At 49.2% G+C, this 19996-nt stretch overlaps 1 protein-coding gene across 1 annotated transcript in view; it reads left to right on the forward strand.

Annotated features, from left to right (window-relative positions):
• The first annotated feature begins 3181 nt into the window (after nucleotides 1-3181).
• LOC141094115 (gastrula zinc finger protein XlCGF66.1-like) overlaps nucleotides 3182-19996 on the forward strand; it is a 152941-nt gene continuing 136126 nt past the window's right edge. Inside the window, exons 1-3 of the mRNA XM_073579851.1 lie at nucleotides 3182-3893; nucleotides 3999-4148; nucleotides 4278-4457. Coding sequence (XP_073435952.1) covers nucleotides 4071-4148; nucleotides 4278-4457 — 258 coding nt within the window. The 5' untranslated portion in view covers nucleotides 3182-3893; nucleotides 3999-4070. The remainder of the gene's footprint in view (nucleotides 3894-3998; nucleotides 4149-4277; nucleotides 4458-19996) is intronic.

Genomic DNA, 19996 nt, shown 5'->3' on the forward strand with positions numbered 1-19996 from the left:
ATGTGTCAAATGGGGGTCTGTCCCACAGTCTGAATTCAGTAAACCCGGGGGGGGGATCGTCAGCGCTGGTGGAGCCGGGTCACAGGAGGTGTTCGGTGATCCGGCGATGATCTGACTGATCCCAGGCTGGTGCAGCAGGAGCCTCTGTAACATCTGTAATCTCACTGAGGCCATTTGGAGTAAGGGGGTTTAGTTTATAAATCCAGAAGATTTCTTTCCGATGTAGTTGTCCAATGCGATTCTGACCCTGTGGGGGAATCTCCTCTGTGGGGAATATTCTCAGTTGTGTGGAATCTTTCTTGTGTTTGATGGTGCAGTGACGTGAAAGCCCATGTTGGAGAAAACCCTATGGAGTATTGGGACGGTGTGAGTTCAGCCTTTTGTGGAGGGGTTGGGTCGTCCTTCCCACATATAATTTCTGGTATGAGCATATAATCACGTGTGTAACAGAACTGGTGGAACATGACATGGGAGTTTTGATCAGGAAAATTTCACCAGTAGAAATAAGGGTGAATTCAGAGAGACCATGGCAGATCGAGTCACAACAGAGGCAAGTTTTCAGATTGCATGTAATGAGTTTATTCGGTACAGGCGATTTTTAGCAAATCTTCCTTCTTCTCTTTTGTGTTTCTTGGTGCTAGGACATTTTTCAATGATGGAGGTCTTCAAAATGTCAAAAACGGATTGCTGGGTAATGTTTTTCCCACTCCAGCTGTCTGACATGCTCATGATGCTCCTGCAGAGGACGTGAGTAACTCAATATATCATCAGGTAAACTACCGCAAATCTACCCATCGGGGAGAAAAAAAATGAGATTTTCAAAGACTGCCGGAGCATTGTTTAATCTGAATGGCATCACCAAATTTTCAATATGACCCTCCGGTGTATTGAATGCGGCCTTCCATTCATCACTATTGTGTATACGTATAAGAGTAATCATAAGGAATTGAAAGAATTGTCACCCAGATCCTTCTTACAATTTTATTCCATGGTGAAACGTGACATCAAACCATATTAGAGTGCGGCGTGCAGGTAGCAGGGAGCTATACAGAGGAGAGAGCCTGACGGACTACGGCCGTTTCGCACTTGCTTAGCACTTCTACCAGTCCATGCTTGTCAGGGGGTTACACCACTTCCTTATAACAAGGGTTAGGGAATGGTTAACTGAGAAGTGCAAAACATTTACAGTGAGTACAGTGAGATGATTAATACAAAAAATTAAAAGAAATATAACATAGATCACAGCCACACAGACATATTCAATGTATCACTGAGGCCAAGGGGAACTTGTGCATCGCAATCCACAATCCATGCTGCTTCTCTTGTTAGTAGTAATCTATTCTGGTCACCGCCTTGTACAGGATAATCAGCGGGCTCAATTCCTGCAGATCTCAGCACATTGGGGTCTGCATTATGGACCTCTCTTATATCATTAATGTCACAGATCCTTTTCCTGTGTAACTGAATGGAAATGTTCTCTGAGCCTGATGTGCCACGGTCTAATAGTCTGGGCAATATAATAATCGTCCTGGGCAGTATATGACATAAAGCGCTTGCTCTGTGCGGCCCGTGATTGGTTTATCTACCGTCATCGCACCGATCCTCAGATTTCTCCTGTAAGATGGAGATGACAGAAGGAGCAATCCCCACAATGGAAATGGCCTCTTGGGCGTCTTCCATGTAACCAGGTGACTTTATTGTTCTTCTCCTGGAATCTTTCCTGTAGCGATAAGTCATCTAAGTCACCGCTTCTTCTAGAAGCAATCGAGGGTTGTTCTTTGTTGCTACGGCTAAATCTTTATCTCCTCACAAATGCCAATTCCTGTTTATCGCTGATTACATTCATATTGGGATTAGGTGTAAAAGTAACAATAAACCTTTTATTATCTCGTCCTTTTTCTGCTCTTCCTCCTGGATCCTGTAACTAGACCCACATGGGTTCCTCCATCGCTCTAGCACAGTGTAATAATGTTGGCGGATAACCTCTGTGCAATAAGTTGTCTGTCGGGTCATTCGCTTGTTGTAGGAAACCTTCTTCTCTACTATTCATTGTTCTCAGCCCCAGATACCGGCTGTATGGTCCGCCTCTGTTAGTATGTTTCAGGTGCGCATTATTAGAATGGAGGGACATATTGGTGGCTGCAGGTTTTTATAGGTGCTGGTTATTATTCTACCATCCACTATTTTATTATTCACATCTGAGAAATCTAAGTTATTCTGTACAAATTGTGAATAAATCTCATATTAACCTTATTCTCCTCGATCAAAGGGAAGAGTTTCTCTGCTACTTTTAAACAATCGTCTCTTTTCTATCTGAAATCTTAAAAAAGTTCTTAGTTGTTCTGGAACACCCTCTCAGGGCTGTGCGGTTACTCGGTGCCGGGCCAGCGTCTACCCGGTCAATGGCCCTGAGTGTCCATGTAAGGCCCTGTGCACACAGTGCAGATTCGGTGCAGTTCTGCAGCAGATTTGGCCCTGCAGAACTGCACGTGATGTACAGTACCATTTAAGGCTATGTAAAGCCAAAAACGCTCTGCACATGCTGCAGGTTTTTCCGCGCAGATTTGGTGCGGAATAAGGCTAAGTGCACACGTACTTTTTTGCCCTGCGGATTTTTCTGCCCAGAATTGAAGAAATCCGCAGGTCAAATGATTTGGAGAATGGAGCAGCAGGAAAACCGCACAAAAGAAGTCACATGCTGCATATTTTGAACCACAAGAAAACCGCGCGGAAAAATCCGCAGCGTCTGCACAGCGTTTTTTTTTCAATTGATTTACATTGTACTGTACATCACAATGCGGATCTGCAGCGTTTCTGAGCGGTAAAATCCACTGCGGATCCGCTGGATATCTGCATCATCTGCACATGGCCTAAAAGAAGCAGCATGTCGCTTCTTCTGTGCGGTTTTACTGCAGTTTTCCACCTGCTCCATTATAGAAATCTGCACTAAAGCTGCACTAAAACTGCAAGTAAAACTGCAGGTAAAACGCAGGCCATTTTACCAGCAGATTTAGCAAAATCTGCGCGGAAAATTCCACAGCAGAATCCGCACCGTGTGCACATAGCCTAAAAATAAGAAGTGATAACCAGCACAGCAGAGTCCTGCACACACTGAGGCTCCTGATCATGTGACCCCTGACTCCTCCCCCTGTGACCTCATCACAGGTCCTGTGCACACAGAGCAGCTGTAGAAATCTCCGGCCTCGGGGGTCTCACCAGACTTCGCTCTTTTCTTGCAGGGGCCGCAGTGGATTTCATCCTGGATCCATAGAGCTGAATAGAGGAGCGATGTTCCTTCACTCTGATGGGAATTGATGGTGACGTTTGTCCAACGTCCACGTTACCGAGTAAATCCCCCCAGGACTGCAGCCGGTAAAGACCCCGATATCCACAGGTGTCCCCTCTAATTGGGGGAAAGGGATAGAAAAGCCTCTTATCCCGAGGGGAAACCCTGTACATGGAGACATCGGCCTCAGATCTCTCCTGTCCTGTTCTTCCAGAAAAGCCTCAAACTTCTGTGTGTGACTCAGAGCTGAGATCTAACGTGAGAGAAGATTCCAGTGCGGGGAAGACGGGAAACCTTCATATAGACGGCCGGTGGGGATGGAGGCAGTGACCGACTCTGGCCACATCTGTCTCTAGAGCCGCAGTAGAAGATGAAGATGTCGTCCTCATCATGAAGGAGTTATTTCTCATGTCGCGTGTAATGAATATCTCCTGCAGTATTGCTAATGCCGATTCCAGTGTCGGTAATGAGACGAGAATTAGCGTTATGGAAGATGAGTCTATGAGGAACGTGTTCAGCTGCCGACTCCGAGGAGGAAACTGCTTGTTGTCTGTGGCCTAAATATATAGGTTTTATTAGTAGATGAAAGGGAAGAAAACTAAACCCTGTAAGATAATAAATCTCCTCATATGTTTCCCTTATTATCTCCAGTAATTGTATTATTACACAGGATTCTTATGATGTTACATCGGATCATCTTCTTCTCATTCAGGTCTCTACAATATCGGATCCTCTCAGTGAAGATCTTCTACAGAAGAGAATTTTCCTGATTTACCCATCAAGGATGGATATGGACAGAGACAAGATGGCGGAGAGGATATTACACCTCACCCTAGAGATCCTCTTCCGTCTCACTGGAGAGGTGAGAGATTCTGATGACGTCACATTACATCATTCTTATCTATGGGAATAACAGATGGACAGAACTGGAGAGGTGAGGACTCTGGGAATGTCTGTAGTGAGATTTATTAATGTGTCTCTCCATAACCAGGATTACACAGTGGTGAAGAAGACCTCTAGTGATCGCTGTCAAGACCCTGTGTCTGAGGGATGGGGAAGACCCCTGAGCCCAATCACGGGACCTCCACCTCACCCCCTGATCCATGAGGACATCAATGACCAGAAGATCCTAGAACTCACCTACATGATGATTGAGCTGCTGACTGGAGAGGTGACACTGCTGGGAATGCTGGGACATTATACAGTAACACTATGAAGGGATCGGGGGATGACGGTATCATTGTATGTGTCAGGTTCCTATAAGGTGTCAGGATGTTGCTGTCTATTTCTCCATGGAGGAGTGGGAGTATTTAGAAGGACACAGAGATCTCTACAAGAACGTCATAATGGAGGTTCCCCGGCCCCTCACATCTCCAGGTAATAGACAGGACTAAATACACACGGCCTATAATTATCTGTATGTAGAGAATGAATTCAGTCCCTGTATGTGTTTCCTCCAGATCTATCCAGTAAGAGGACAACACCAGAGAGATGTCCCCGTCCTCTTCTTCCACAGGACTGTAAACAAGAAGATCCCAGTGCTCCTCAGGATCATCAGGTAGATGGAGAGAAGGTGTCAGGAGATCTCCCCTATGATGTGTAGACGGCTGTGAAGGTCTTGTGCTCAGTCTTGTTTTATCCACCAGTATTATATGTTTTATACTTGTGTAATGAGAGCGGTGGAGATGGCAGGATTAGAGCTGATCATAGATGGGACTTCTCCATCTGTCTGTGACTTACAATATTTGTTTCAGGGTGAAGATCTGACCCATATTAATACTACAGAGACATATGTGAGGGGTGATGAGCGGTGTAAAGAGGAGATTCCCACATATGACTACCCAGGTGAGTAGTAACCACTGAATGCAGAGAAGTCACAGATTCCTCTCAGTCACCGGCTGTGGCTGCTTTATCGGTGGTGTTGTCCGGCCGTATTACCATGATCACTATTTTGCCTCTAGGCCACAACATTCTCCTCCACCCAAAACTGTTCAAATGACTTTGGGCATTGAAAGCCCTTTTCTATAGAACTTGTCACCTAGAAGATCCACCTACCCCCTGGGATTAGGAGACGCTGACCGTTACCTGCCCAGATCTATAAAGCCAAATGACAGCGTACGTAGAATGTGCTGACAAGTTAGAAAATCACTTGAAGAAAAGTATTATGATGGGCCTGTAAGAGAAAGCGGAGGGTAAAGATGCTGTTGGCTTCCTAGATCCCTGAGATCTTATCGGCTGAATCTTCTCTCCCTTCTGTGCTGCTGAATGTCTCATGGTCCTGTAGTAATGGCCCGGATTGGGGGGTGGTCCACTGCTTACCGCGACCAGACGACACAGACACCAGACGGAGGCAGATTTTGGTTGCAATAGGTCCGAGTTTATTGGTCGTCCTCCGGACGACCATAGCCATACACCGCAGCTGCTTTACAGCTCTCCATATTCAGGCCCGGGTACCTTCACCTTCCTTCTGTCGTAGTGACGTTCCTCGCGGATCTTTCACTGGGGCTGCCCTAGGCCTATCTACCGCCAGCGCTTCACCAGTCCGAGGTCGTCGTCCTCATCTGTCCTGCGGTTCTTTGTGTCAGGGCCACCCCCTGACTGTCTCTTCCTGTCAGTCCCCTGGTCGAGCTCTCCACCATCGTCAGTCCTCCGTACTGAGTCTTCTCCTCCTGAGCTCCTCCCGGGACTAGCCTTGCCTGGAACCCTGTCCTGTCCTATTTATCCCCTTGCTCGGGAAATTTCCCTCCTGGGTTCCTATCTCCCCGCCCCCATGACTAAATGGTTTCTAAAGCCCTAAGCTGCTGTCAAGTCCTGAACTACGCTCCCCCCTGCCATCTTGTGGTCAAATCTAGGTATTGCACTCCTATCTTCCCCAGCTGTTCCCCTTCTGTCATTGCCATTATCCATCTATAGTGCACAAACCTTCCCTTCTTCCTTCAGTCATGTCTGTCCGTCAAGTCACCTTCCTCACACTCCCCCTTCCTTTGTGTATTGTCATCCCCGACAATCGTACTCCCTACCTACGTTGTCCTGAAGCTTGTCCACCGTCTGTTGTCGGACCGGTTGTTGGGTCAAACCCGCCACATGCGGGGGGGGCCGAACCAAACCGGGAGCACCATGCTCCGAGCAGCCTACTGCTACCCGCCAGCGCGCACGCCACGTGACAACTTCTTTCAGGTTGGCGAGGTCCACCTGGACTACTCTACGGCGTGTACCTCCCACTGCTCTCCCCTTCTGTTACCCTGTACTGTCCGGAACACCATGACTGAGGCCTTTTGCCTACCAGGCCATCGCTAGTGCCCGCCCATCCTTTTGGGGTGTCCGTGGTGTCGGGGACCTGACTGACGGACGACTGTCTGGCTCAATATCTTCCATCTCTTTGTCCATCAAATTAAAAAGAGTCATGGTCGGCGGTTTTATCCTACCCTGTACCCGGGACCTGTTACACATTTTTATACATACTACACATTAAATCAACTTGTTAGCATACCGTTACCTCTACTTTAACCCCTTCACTACCAAGGGTGGTTTGCACGTTAACTCCCGGGCCAATTTTTACAATTCTGACCACTGTCCCTTTATGAGGTAATAACTCTGGAACGCCTCAATGATTCTAGGCGATTCTGACATTGTTTTCTCATGACATATTGTACTTCACTTTAGTGATAACATTTCTTTGCTATAACTTGCGTTTATTTATGAAAAAAACGGAAATATGGCGAAAATTTAGAAAATTTTGCGATTTTCATACTTTAAATTTTTATGCCCTTAAACCAGAGAGTTACGTGACACAAAATAGTTAATAAATAACATTTCCCACGTGTCTAGTTTACATCAGCACAATTTTGGAACCAAAATTTTTTTTTGTCAGGAGCTTATAAGGGTTAACAGTTGACCAGCTATTTCTCATTTTTACAACAAAATTTACAAAACCATTTTTTTTAGAGACCACCTCACATTTGAAGTCACTTTGAGGGGTCTATATGGCAGAAAATACCCAAAAGTGACACCATTCTAAAAACTGCACCCCTCAAGCTACTCAAAACTACATTCAAGAAGATTATTAACCCTTCAGGCGCTTCACAGGAGCAAAAGCAACATGGAAGGAAAAAACATTTAACTTTTTAGTCACAAAAATTATTAGTTAGCAACAAGTTTTTTAATTTTCCCAAGGGTAACAGGAGAAATTGGACCACAAAAGTCGTTGTCCAATTTGTCCTGATTATGCTGGTACCCTATATGTGGGGGGGACCACTGTTTGGGCCCACGGCAGGGCAGGAGTTTATAACGCCCGGGTGTGAAAATAAAAAATCATATTTTTTCCACAAACATGATCGTTTAGTCCCCAATTTTTTATTCTCCCAAAGGTAGCAGGAGAAATTGGACCCCATAAGTTGTTGTCCAATTTATCCTGTGTACGCTGATACCCTATATGTGGGGGAGGACCACTGTTTGGGCACACGGCAGGGCTCGGCAGGAAAGCAGCGCCATTTGACTTTTTCAACCTAAAATTGGCTGGAATTGAGATTGGACGCCATGTTGCGTTTGACAAGCCCCCAATGTGCCCAAACATTGGAAACTCCCCACAAGTGACCCCATTTTGGAAACTAGACCCCCTAAGAAACTTATCTAGATGTGTGGTGAGCACCTTGAACCCCCTAGGGCTTCACAGGAGTTTATAACGCCCGGGCGTGAAAATAAAAAATCATATTTTTTCCACAAACATGATCGTTTAGTCCCCAATTTTTTATTCTCCCAAAGGTAGCAGGGGAAATTGGACCCCATAAGTTGTTGTCCAATTTGCCCAAACAGTGGAAACCCCCCACAAGTGACCCCATTTTGGAAACTAGACCCCCTAAGGAACTTATCTAGATATGTGGTGAGAACTTTGAACCCCCAAGTGTTTCACTAAAGTTTATACTGCCCAGGCGTGAAAATAAAAAATCCTATTTTGTACCCACAAAAATGATTGTTTAGTCACCAATTTTTAATTTTCCAGAGCGTACCAGGAGAAATTAGACCCCAAAAGTTGTTGTCCAATTTGTCCTGAGTACGCTGGTACCCCATATGTGGTAGAAAACTACTGTTTGGGCACACGTTGGGGCTCAGAAGGGAAGTAGTGACGCTTTGGAATGCAGACTTTGATGGAATGGTCTGCGGGCGTCATGTTCCATTTGAAGAGCCCCTGATATGGTTAAACAGTAGAAACCCCCCTCAAGTGACCCTATTTTGGAAACTAGACCCCCTAAGGAACTTATCTAGATATGTGGTGAGAACTTGAACCCCCAAGTGTTTCACTAAATTTTATACTGCCCAGGCGTGAAAATAAAAAATCCTATTTTCAGGTCACCACCTGAAAGCACGATGGAAGAGGTCCTTCTTATCCACATTGGGACCGGAAACCACGAGAGCTCAAAAGGACCCTCCCCTCGCCATCATTCAGTATTTTTCCTGTCCCACTGCGGATAGGAACGACGGGAGAAATCCAACCATTCCGAGCAGATGGTGAGGATCGGGGGGCCCAGCCTTTCCCTTCCCACCTCAAGAATTCTGCAGGCTGACACCCACCTGAGGGTCCCTCAGCAGACCCAGCGTAGCGCTGCTCCTGGGAGCCGGAGTCGCTTCCCCTGAGGTGGTTCTCGACTCCAGGCGTCGCCTCTGATGTCCCTCTGCCGGGCCGCCTCTACAGAGCCGCATCTAGTAAGCGGTCCCGACACCATATCACCGCCGCAGGGCATCTTTGCAGACCACCGAGGCATCGGAGCCACAGGTGAGGGGGCTGGCTTGGGGGGGACCGCGCCGCTCCGGGCGGCGGCGTCACAGGCCCTGGCGCCACTTCCGGGTCGCGGGGTCCATGTCACTTCCGGTCTCTCCGGCTGGCCGGATTGCTTCCTGGGGCCGCGTCACTTCCGGGGGACGGGCCCGGGTGTCTGCAGTACTTCCGGGTGGCGGTTCAGTCACGGCGATTCAAACTGAACCGCGCGCTCCCGGAGCTGGAAGCCGACAGGCGACGCCCCTCCAGGAGGATTTGGAGCAGGTCGGACATCGCGCGCACCAATTCAGGTGCACTGACTAGCGGCAGGTGGGCCCACACAGCCGTCCCTGCACAGAGATGGAGGATAAGGCGAGAACCGAGACGGGGCCTGATGGCCAGGGTCACGTGAGTACCTCAGCAAAGGTTACTGCAGTACCCTAAGTAGGCAGATCCCACAGGACACATATTCTGTGTATTTTAGGGGACCCCAGGAGAGAAGAAGGAGTCTATGAAAAAGGAGAAAAAGTGCCCAATCTGTGCCAAAAAACTAAAGGACACATGGCATAAGCCCTTATGTGACGCATGCACCAAACGCATAGTGGGGGATGAGCAAGCCACTATCATGGCTAACATGAGATCCATTATAAGGTAAGAGGTACAGGCTTCAGTATCAGGCCTGAGATGCCCCCAAACTCCGCAGCCGATCCCCCAGGTATCCGGTAAAAGGCCAAGGGAGTCGGACTCCTCGGCGGAGGAGGACCCGTCTGAATCAGGACTAGAAGTGGAGGAGATGAGAGAACCCACAGAGAAGGGGAAGAGATATCTCTTTTCATCCGGGGATACGGACGAACTGCTGGGTGCAGTAAGACACACTATGCAGATTGAGGAACCCCCAGAGACTCTATCGGTACAGGACGAGATGTTTGGGCGGCTGCGATCGCAAACCTCAATGGTATTCCCAGTATATACGCATATACGAGCGATGATCCAGGAGGAATGGGAAGAGGCGGAGAAGAGACTCACGGTCCCTAGAGACTTTAAACTGCGCCTACCATTCGACCCAGAGGAGGTCAAGGTCTGGGGGGAAATCCCAAAAATAGATATCCCAGTTGCAAAGGTGTCTAAAAAGACAGTCATTCCCTTTGAGGACTCTTCCAATCTGAATGAGCCCATGGACCTAAAGGCAGACGGCCTCTTAAAGAGAGCCTGGGAAAGTTTGGCCGCGGTCATACGGGCTAATATAGCAGCAGCGTCTGTAGCGCGTTCAATGCACCTGTGGATAGATGACTTAGAGGAGCACCTTACAGATAGAACCCCAAGGGAGGCTATTCTAAAATCCCTTCCCCTGTTAAAATTAGCCACCGGGTTTCTAGCTGATGCCTCAGCGGAGACCGTCAGATTTACGGCCAGGAATCAGTCCCTGACTAACGCGGCCAGGAGAGCCATCTGGCTAAAAAGCTGGTCGGGGGATATACAATCCAAAAATAAGCTCTGCTCAATCACATTTTCGGGAGGCAAGGTGTTCGGGCCTGTGCTCGATGATATTTTCGAGAAAGCCTCTGACGAGAAAAATGGTTTCCCAGAAGAGAAACGTAAAAAATATCAGCCCTTTCGTAGGCCCCGTTTTAACCAAAGAACGGACTACAGAGGGAAGGGGAAAACTGGAAGATGGAGCTACCCCAAAGGGGGAGAGAGCAGGGGCAGGAATAGAGACTCCATCTTCTCCGGGTCAAACTCCCGAAGGAAATGACGCCACCAGAGTAGGGGGGCGATTGCTCGGGTTCCTAGGAGAGTGGCAGCAAATTTCCAGCAGCCCCTGGGTGCTACAGGTGATCTCGCAGGGGTACAGGATAGAGTTCGACTCCCTCCCTCCAGGCCGATTTCTGATAACCAGCTCCCACCTCCATTCTGCCTCCCCCATGTGGCGGGACATTCAGGACCTCCTGACAACGGCTGCAGTCATCCCAGTACCCGCGCGAGAGGAAGGCAGAGGGCACTACTCGAGCCTTTTCTCAATAAAGAAGCCGTCAGGAGAATCCAGAACTATAATAAATCTCAAACCCCTAAACAGGTGGCTAAGATACAAAAGATTCAAGATGGAATCAATAAAATCTACAATTCCCCTCCTAGGGAAGGGGGTGGTAATGTGTACTCTAGATTTAAAGAGTGCATATTACCATGTCCCCATCCATCCAGACCATCAAAAGTATCTCAGGTTTGCAGTGAGGAAAGGGGGCAGGATCTACCATTATCAGTTCCGCTGCCTCCCCTTCGGTCTAGCATCAGCCCCAAGGGTCTTTACGAAGCTGATGGCAGAGGTAGTGGCCTACCTAAGAATCAGAAATATCACGGTGGTCCCTTACCTAGACGATTTCCTCATCATAGCAGATTCAGTGGCCCGGCTCAGGCTCGACTGTCAGTCTTTGATTTCCATGCTGCAGAGCTTGGGCTGGATTATAAACTGGCAAAAATCAGATCTAATGCCCAAGCCAAGAATAAAATTCCTGGGAGTAATATTAGACTCAGAAGAAAGAATGTCTTACCTTCCAGAGGGAAAACAGACCAGCATGAAGGAAAGGATTCGCCAGTTCGCAAGACAGCGGGTCTCTATCAGGGAGGCCATGAAAATTCTAGGCCTGATGACATCCTGTATTCCCTGCGTCAGGTGGAGCCAGTTCCACTCTCGAGATCTACAACGGGCAGTTCTATCTTCCTGGGACAGAAGACAAAGCTCGTTGGACAGAAAGATCCGATTGTCTCACCGGGTCAGAAATTCCCTTTTCTGGTGGACTGTTCCAAAGAATCTACGCACCGGTGTCTCATGGATCCAATTCCCGGAGGTCATAATTACCACAGACGCAAGCCAGCAGGGTTGGGGCGGACATGTCCAAGGAAGATACTACCAGGGACGATGGGGTCGAGAGGACAGCAAGGAGTCCTCCAACTTCAGGGAGCTTCATGCGGTATGGAAAGTATTATCGTCGGCCCAGTCACTGGTGAGAAACAGGCATGTCAAAGTACTATCAGACAATACCACGACAGTAGCTTTCCTCCGTCACCGAGGCGGTCCAAGACACCCAGGACTACAGCACCTAGCCGAACAGATCTTCAGATGGGCAGAAAAGAACACCATCTCGATCTCAGCAGTGCACCTAGAGGGCGACAAAAACCAGGTGGCAGACTTTCTCAGCAGGAGAAGAGTAGTCGCAACGGAATGGGAGCTGAACAGCGAGGTATTCGACAGCCTATGCAGCCGGTGGGGAACGCCGGAGATAGACCTGTTCGCAGTCAAGCAGAACACAAAGCTCTGGAACTTCTACTCTCTGAACCCTATAGGGAACTCGGCAGGAATCGACGCTCTGTCCCAATCATGGAGCAGGGGCCTGTTATACGCCTTCCCGCCTCTCGCTCTCATACCGCGGACTCTCAGGAAGATCAACGAAGACAAAGCCAGAGTCATACTAATAGTGCCATTCTGGCCAAAGAAGAGTTGGTTCCCCTTGCTCAGGAAGATGGCAGAAGAAGAACCCATTCTTCTTCCAGAAAGAAGGGACCTCCTACTCCAGGGCCCGGTTTGGCACCAGAAGCCAGAGGCACTTCAATTGTCGGCCTGGATCCTGAGCGGCAGGTCTTAAGATCAAGAGGCCTATCAGACGACGTCATCTCTACCCTGCAGGCGAGTAGAAAACCGGTAACCGCCGCAATATACAACAAGATCTGGAAAAGATTCTGCAGCTTCTGTGGAGAGACGACAGTTGAGACTGACTGCCCCAATATCCCAAAGATTCTTGACTTCTTGCAGGCAGGGTTCAAAAAGGGTCTTAGACCCAGAACGCTAAGAGTACAGATCGCGGCTCTTAGTGTGTTCTATGACTGCGCCCTATCAGCACACCCCTGGGTAGCCCGTTTCTCCAGGGCGGTTCAGAGGCTGAAGCCCTTAATAAGGAAGTCGGTTCCCCCCTGGGACCTTAACCTAGTCCTCAATGCGCTATGTAAGCACCCATTCCAGCTAGTGGCAGACATAGGGATTGGTAATCTCTCGATCAGAACAGCATTTCTGGTAGCGATCACGTCAGCAAAGAGGCTAGGAGAACTTCAGGCCCTGTCTATCCAGGACCCGTATCTTCAGGTGTTTGACGATAGATTAATCTTAAGACTTGACCCGGCTTTCCTTCCAAAGGTGGTCTCAGATTCAAACATGAATCAAGAGGTAGTACTCCCTTCATTCTGTCAGTTCCCTAAGAATAAAAAAGAGAGCGCCTACCATAGCCTAGACGTCAGGGAGTCGGTTCTCAGGTACCTAGACGCAACCAGGCCTTGGAGAAAGGATAATAATCTCTTCATTCAGTACAGTGGTCCGAATAAAGGGAGGAAAGCAGCTAAATCCACAATCGCAAGATGGATTAAGTCCACAATTAGTCTAGCCTATAGCACACAGGGGCAGAATCCCCCAGGGAACCTTAAAGCCCACTCAACCAGGGCCATGGCCACGTTATGGGCAGTGAGGGGGGGAGCCTCGGCGGAACAAATCTGTAGGGCCGCATACTGGTCCAGTCTGTGTACCATCTCTAGACACTATAAATTAGATGTGGTATCCGCACAATTGGCATTTGGCAGAAAGGTACTCCACGCAGTAGTCCCACCCTAGGATCAGTCTCCTTTGGTACTACTCCATCGTGCTGTCAGGTTGTGACCTGGAAAACGGTAATTAGACCTACCGGTAATTGTGTTTCCAGGAATCCATCCTGACAGCACTGTTAGTTCCCTCCCTAAGATATTCATCCGTACTATTGTGATGTAACATGTGTATGTGGAAATTTGTTGAATAAAAACCTTCTTGCATCCATCCAGATGTGTTACTTTGAAAAATCACTGAAGGATGGCGAGGGGAGGGTCCTTTTGAGCTCTCGTGGTTTCCTGTCCCAATGTGGATAAGAAGGACGTCCTCCATCGTGCTGTCAGGATGGATTCCTGGAAACACAATTACCGGTAGGTCTAATTACCGTTTTTGTGCCCACAAAAATGATCGTTTAGTCCCCAATTTTTAATTTTCCCAAGAGTAACAGGAGAAATTGGACCCCAAAAGTTGTTGTCCAATTTGTCCTGAGTACGCTGGTACCCCATATGTGGGAAAAAACTGTTTAGGCACACGTCGGGGATCGGAAGGGAGTGACGTTTTGGAATGCAGACTTAGATGGAATGGTCTGCGGGCGTCATTTTCCATTTGCAGAGCCCCTGATGTGACTAAACAGTAAAAAAACCCCACAAGTGACACTTTTTTGGAAACTAGACCCCCAAGGAACTTATCTAGATGTGCACCAACTAATCTAATGTTTCCGGTAAAGTAATTTAGTAGTTCATTGAGGTGTGGTACTTTTTGAAGCAATCCTTCATACACAGGCCAGGTTTTTCGGGGCAGGTGACGCATTGATAAATGGTGTCCTTGCGTATTCCGTTTTTGTAACACACTCGGCACCTTTTTTGCGATTTACCTCTTTTTCCAGTTTGCGGGACCTCCCCCGGGAAATGCTGACCTGGTACAATACGAGCACCTTCAGTTCCAGAAGTACTGGGGCCCGCTCCTTCCAGAGTGCCAAACATCAGGGCCTTAACCACTACCTCCTGGAACTCAAGGTACGACGTATCACTGGGGCATGCACATTGTGACAATAGGAATGCGTTGAGCATTGCCAATTGGACGATGTGCACGGCCAGCTTTTTGTACCACGCCTTGGCCTTTCTCAAAGCATTGTACGGTTGGAGGAGTTGATCGGAGCGATCAATGCCCCCCATGTTTTTATTGTACCCCAGCACACATTCAGGTTTGCGGACCTGTGTAGAGGTACCCCGTACAGTGCTGAGGGCGCTGCCATCACTGTGTATGGTGGTCAAGAGATGGACATCCCTCTTGTCCTTGTACTTGACCACCAGCAGGTGGTCGCTACATTGGGCCCTGCTCTCACCTTTTCGGAGCATCTGCCCAAGTAGTGTCTTCGGGAGGCCTCTCTGATTTTTGCGGACAGTACCGCAAACTGCGGTACCTCACGCAAAGAGGGCTTTGTAGAGTGGGACACTGGTATAAAAGTTATCAGTGTAGAGGTGATAACCTTTATCCAGCAGTGGGTGCACCAAATCCCACACAATTTTCCCACTCATTCCCAGGTCAGGAGGACACTCAGGTGGTTCAATCCTGGTGTCCTTTCCTTTGTACACTCTAAACCTTTGGGTGTACCCTGAGGTACTCTCACACAGCTTATAGAGTTTGATTCCGTACCTGGCCCTCTTACTGGGCAGGTATTGACGGAATCTGAGCCTGCCCTTAAAATGGACCAAGGACTCATCCACGCAGATGTTCCTTTGGGGCACGTACACTTCAGCAAACTTTTTGTTGAAGTGTTCGATGACAGGCCGAACTTTGAACAGACGGTCAAAGTTGGGGTCATCTCGTGCGGGACACTGTGCATTATCGTTATAATGCAGAAACTTGTGGATGGCCTGAAAACGCATCCGGACCATGACCATTCGGAACACTGGAGTGTTGTATAAAATATCAACAGTAGTTTTCTTTCTTCCTGCGTCAGCTGAAAAGATATGGTTTGTCTAAGAATCTGCTGATCTTATTCTTTAATGCTGTCATCAGATCTGTGATTTGTTCCTCTCTGATAGTCTGGTATGGGGGAGCCACTGCGCATGACAAACTCCGCTTACAAAGGACTTTCAGAACAGCAGAGAGAATTATAGGCTCCCCCCTGCCTAAAATCCAGGATCTTTATGATAAGAGTATTCGATCCCACGCATTGAAAATTTCATCCGATCCCTCTCACCCGGGACACTCCTCATTCCAACTACTCCCTTCAGGACGTCGCTTCAGAGTCCCCAAATGCAGCACCAACCGCCATATGAACAGCTTCTATCCACTCTCTGTTCAACAATTAAATCGTCATGTGTAGACTATATACTGTATCTGTCTTGTTAGATGTTACTTGTTGTATCTGTTGTTATATATTATGTTGCCTCTTTGCCACAAAGAATTCCTTGTATATATGTAATATGTACTCGGCGATAATAAATTTGATTGATTGATTGATTGATTACATCGATCCCACTAATCCCTGCTCTGCCTGGTGACCATGGTAACTGCCTAGGATTGGAGCTCACAGCTCCGTTCCTAGGCAGGTCATGGCCAGGTCATCAGCAGGGCACAGAGCGGTCACAGCGTGACCGCAGCTGTGCCCTGTGGCTAATCGATCGCGCCAACCACTTCCTGCAGGCCCTGCTGGGCCTGTCCTAGTCTCTGGCCTAGGATCGGTGCTATTACAGCACCGATCCGGGCTGGTACCGGCAGGGCACAGCGGCGCTATTGCATCGCTGTGCGCTGCGATTGGCGCGATCGATTAGATCGGCGATCGCGCCACTCTGGGTGCTTTTCTCCGGTGCCTGGTGTTTCCAGGCACCGGTCCTAGGATTGAGTACATCGGTACTCGATCCTAGCCTAGGTTCCTGTTTCAGCCAATCTGATTGGCTGAAACAAAGAGAATCGCTGTGATTGGCTGTTCTGAATTGAACAGCCAATCACAGCTCACAGAGGGGCAGGCCAGGGTGGAGACTGCCCGGGATGCTGAGGCCATCTATCCTGAGGTTAGATGGCGTCTGCATTTTAATGCGATCACCGCGACTTAAGTTGTGATGTCGCATTAAAGGGCATGACGTAATATTCTGTCCATGGTACTTAGGGCCCAGGCCAGATGGACGGAATATTACGTCCAATGAAGGAAAGGGGTTAATAACAGTATGAGGCTACTTTCACACTTGCGTTTTTTTGCTGCGCGTTTTTTTGCCCACACAAATGCATGGAAAAACGCATCATGCGTTGTGTGCGTTTTTTTGCGGGTTTCGGTGCGTTTTTTTGCTCATACCTGCGCATTACAATGCGCACGTATGCGCACCCATAGTCTACAATGGGTGTTTTGCTGTAAAAAAACACATTGCGTGCGCATGCGTTTTTTGGGGGCAAGTCAGACGCACAAAAAATGCAACAGGATGCATTTTGTGCGCCTGAGCGCACACTACAAAAAAATGCATGCGCATACAAACGCGTACAAACGCATGTGTATGCGCACTTAAGCGCACCCCATGTAAAATATAGGGAAAAAAAAAAGCACAAGTGTGAAACCAGCCTGAGTTACTCAACCGGAGTAACCCCTTTTCTTTTTTTCCTTTTTTTCTTTCAACACAACATTTTAAAACAGAACAGGAATACTCCCCCTTCCTTTAACGTTAGCACTTTCTCCCCTGCATCCCTGCTAGTTCAGGAGAAAACAATAAACAACAAAACATGAAAACATTTTCCTTCTCTGGAACACGAAACTGTCCTCTAGGCCTGCACAACGGTGCATCGAATTCCCGGTAGTCGGGGCCATCTCCTGATAGCCGGTGTTATGCCGATAGTAGGGGGCTCCACAGTCGTGGAGCTCCCGGGATGCTGGGAGTGTCTTTGGGGGTCCCTTTTTTTACGGGGGCTCGTGGCCTTCGGGTTCAACGATTACGGCTACCGCATAATAGCCACGGGGACAGTACTCTTTATAGTATGACACCAAGTCCCCCTCCCGCAAAGCCCGGCCGTGAACCCGTATCCCTTCTCCATGTTGGTATACATGAGCCGCCCGGTGGATCGGAAAGCCGCCATGCCCGCCTCCTTTTTCGTGGAGCAGGCTCCAGATCTCCCACTCTCAAGCCTTCTTCTCTATGACCTCTGCAACCCATATGGAGGGTCCGTGGTAGGCCGTGGAGTCCGGTGGGTGGGACGCGGCCGGGTTCGAGAATGGGGCAGAGACGGCCACAGATTACGGGGGCCCAGCAGCTGCTGGGGCCGGGCGGCAGGCAGGGGCAGCCGTGGGTCACGGTGGATAGGCCACAGAGCCCAACAAGTGGGCCGCAGCCAGCTCCGGGAGTGAAGTGGACGCGGCCGCGGGGCAGGCCGCAACCGGAGTCGCAGACAGAGCCGGAGTGGCGGCAGGCTTCGGTGGATAGGCCACCAACTCTCGGTGGAACGTGGCAGGGATGGCCACAGGTGGGTTCCGGGGACACGGGCAGAGGCGTCGCTCGGCCCAGCAGAGGCCGCAGAGCCCTCTCTCACCTTCCCCGTTGCCGTGGCCTCCGGCAGGCCACCCCGCAGCTCCTCCCGCAGCCTCCGATCTTCACCCCGCCATCCGGCAGGGCTAGCCTCCAGGCTCGACGGTCCCGCGGGGAGGCTCCCAGGCGATGTCTTTGGCGGCTGCTCCAGCAGGGCCCGCAGTCGCTCCTCTTCTCCAACTGATGTCTGGGGTGCTGTCAGTGGCTCCCAGGGGCAGGTCTCCCGACGAGATTTGACCTCTTGACGCCACCGCCACTCCAGGCGTCCAAGACCGCGGCAGCTGCAACGTCGCATCCCGTCCGGTGTACAGCAGTCGAATGGCGCCAAACAGCCGCAGCCGGTCTTCCAACCTGGGCCACTCCCGCTCTTGGGTGGGGCGGTGGTCGGCTTCTCTACCCATCTTCCTGGGTCCAGCATGAGGGGGCAGATTTGATGTTACCCCAGATTGTCCAGTACAGCTGCAAACACCTGCGCCTCTTCCTGATACTGGAATATCACAGCCATTTTGTCCGGTTTTTGTACCGCCCCGGTTCTGACGACAGGCAATGATCCGGAACGAAATCTCAAATTTGTAATCCACAGGTGAGCAATTCAAGTCCTTTTAGGTATTTCTGCCACAGGTCTGCCGCTGAAGGTAGAGTATTGGCAGCGGCGATCCTGCCGACTACGCCAAATGTTGTAATGGCCTGGATTGGGGGGTGGTCCACTGCTTACCGTGACCAGATGACACAGACACCAGACGGAGGCAGATTTTGGTTGCAACAGGTCCGAGTTTATTGGCCGTCCTGACGAATGTAGCCATACACCGCAGCTCCTTTACAGCTCTCTGTATTCAGGCCCGGGTACCTTCACCTTCTGTCGTAGTGACGTTCCTCGCAGATCTTTCGCTGGGGCTGCCCTAGGCCTATCTACCGCCAGCGCTTCACCAGTCCGAAGTCGTCGTCCAATCTGTACCCCTGGGGCCTTGTCTGTCCTGCGGTTCTTTGTGTCAGGGTCACCCTCCTGACTGTCTCTTCCTGTCAGTCGCCTGGTCGAGCTCTCCACCATCGTCAGTCCTCCATACTGAGTCTTCTCCTCCTGAGCTCCTCCCGGGACTAGCCTAGCCTGGAACCCTGTCCCGTCCTATTTATCCCCTTCCTCGGGAATTTCCCTCCTGGGTTCTTATCTCCCCGCCCTCATGACTAAGTGGTTTCTAAAGCCCTAAGCTGCTGTCAAGTCCTGAACTACACTCCCCCCTGCCATCTTGTGGTCAAATCTAGGTATTGCACTCCTTTTCTATCTTCCCCAGCTGTTTCCCTTTTGTAATTGCCAATATCCGTCTATAGTGTACAAACCGTCCCTTCTTCCTTCAGTCAAGTCTGTCTGTCAAGTCACCTTCCCCACACTCCCTACAAGACCAGGTCCAGTCTTTCTGGCCAAACTTCCCTTTTATGATCAACAGTAAATGTGCAGTGAGGCCAAGTGTGAATTTCTGTCCAATAACAGCAGAGTTTCCCTTTATCCTGACTTTTCAATTTGTATTAAAACCAACTAACTTCAAGGAGGATTGTGATAATCTACAGGACAAACATTCCACCTGTGCCATGATAGATCTCTAAGCTGTGCGTGGCTGATGGCTGTAATATACATTTATTCCCGCCTGCAGGAGATGTGTTGGCTCCAGCCCTGGTTTCATGGATTCACTGCACCTCATAAATTCCATTATGTTTTCCATCCTACAGAATTCAGATTACTGCACAATCTTTCCTCAAATGAGGAGAACTAATAGTTTCTCTACTCTTTTGGTCAGGACTCACAGTAGCTCAAATAGTTCACCAGAAAT

The sequence above is a fragment of the Dendrobates tinctorius genome, unplaced genomic scaffold (genome assembly GCF_039654945.1).
Source record: "Dendrobates tinctorius isolate UK_male_01 unplaced genomic scaffold, ASM3965494v1 ptg000063l, whole genome shotgun sequence".
Classification (NCBI taxonomy): domain Eukaryota; kingdom Metazoa; phylum Chordata; class Amphibia; order Anura; family Dendrobatidae; genus Dendrobates; species Dendrobates tinctorius.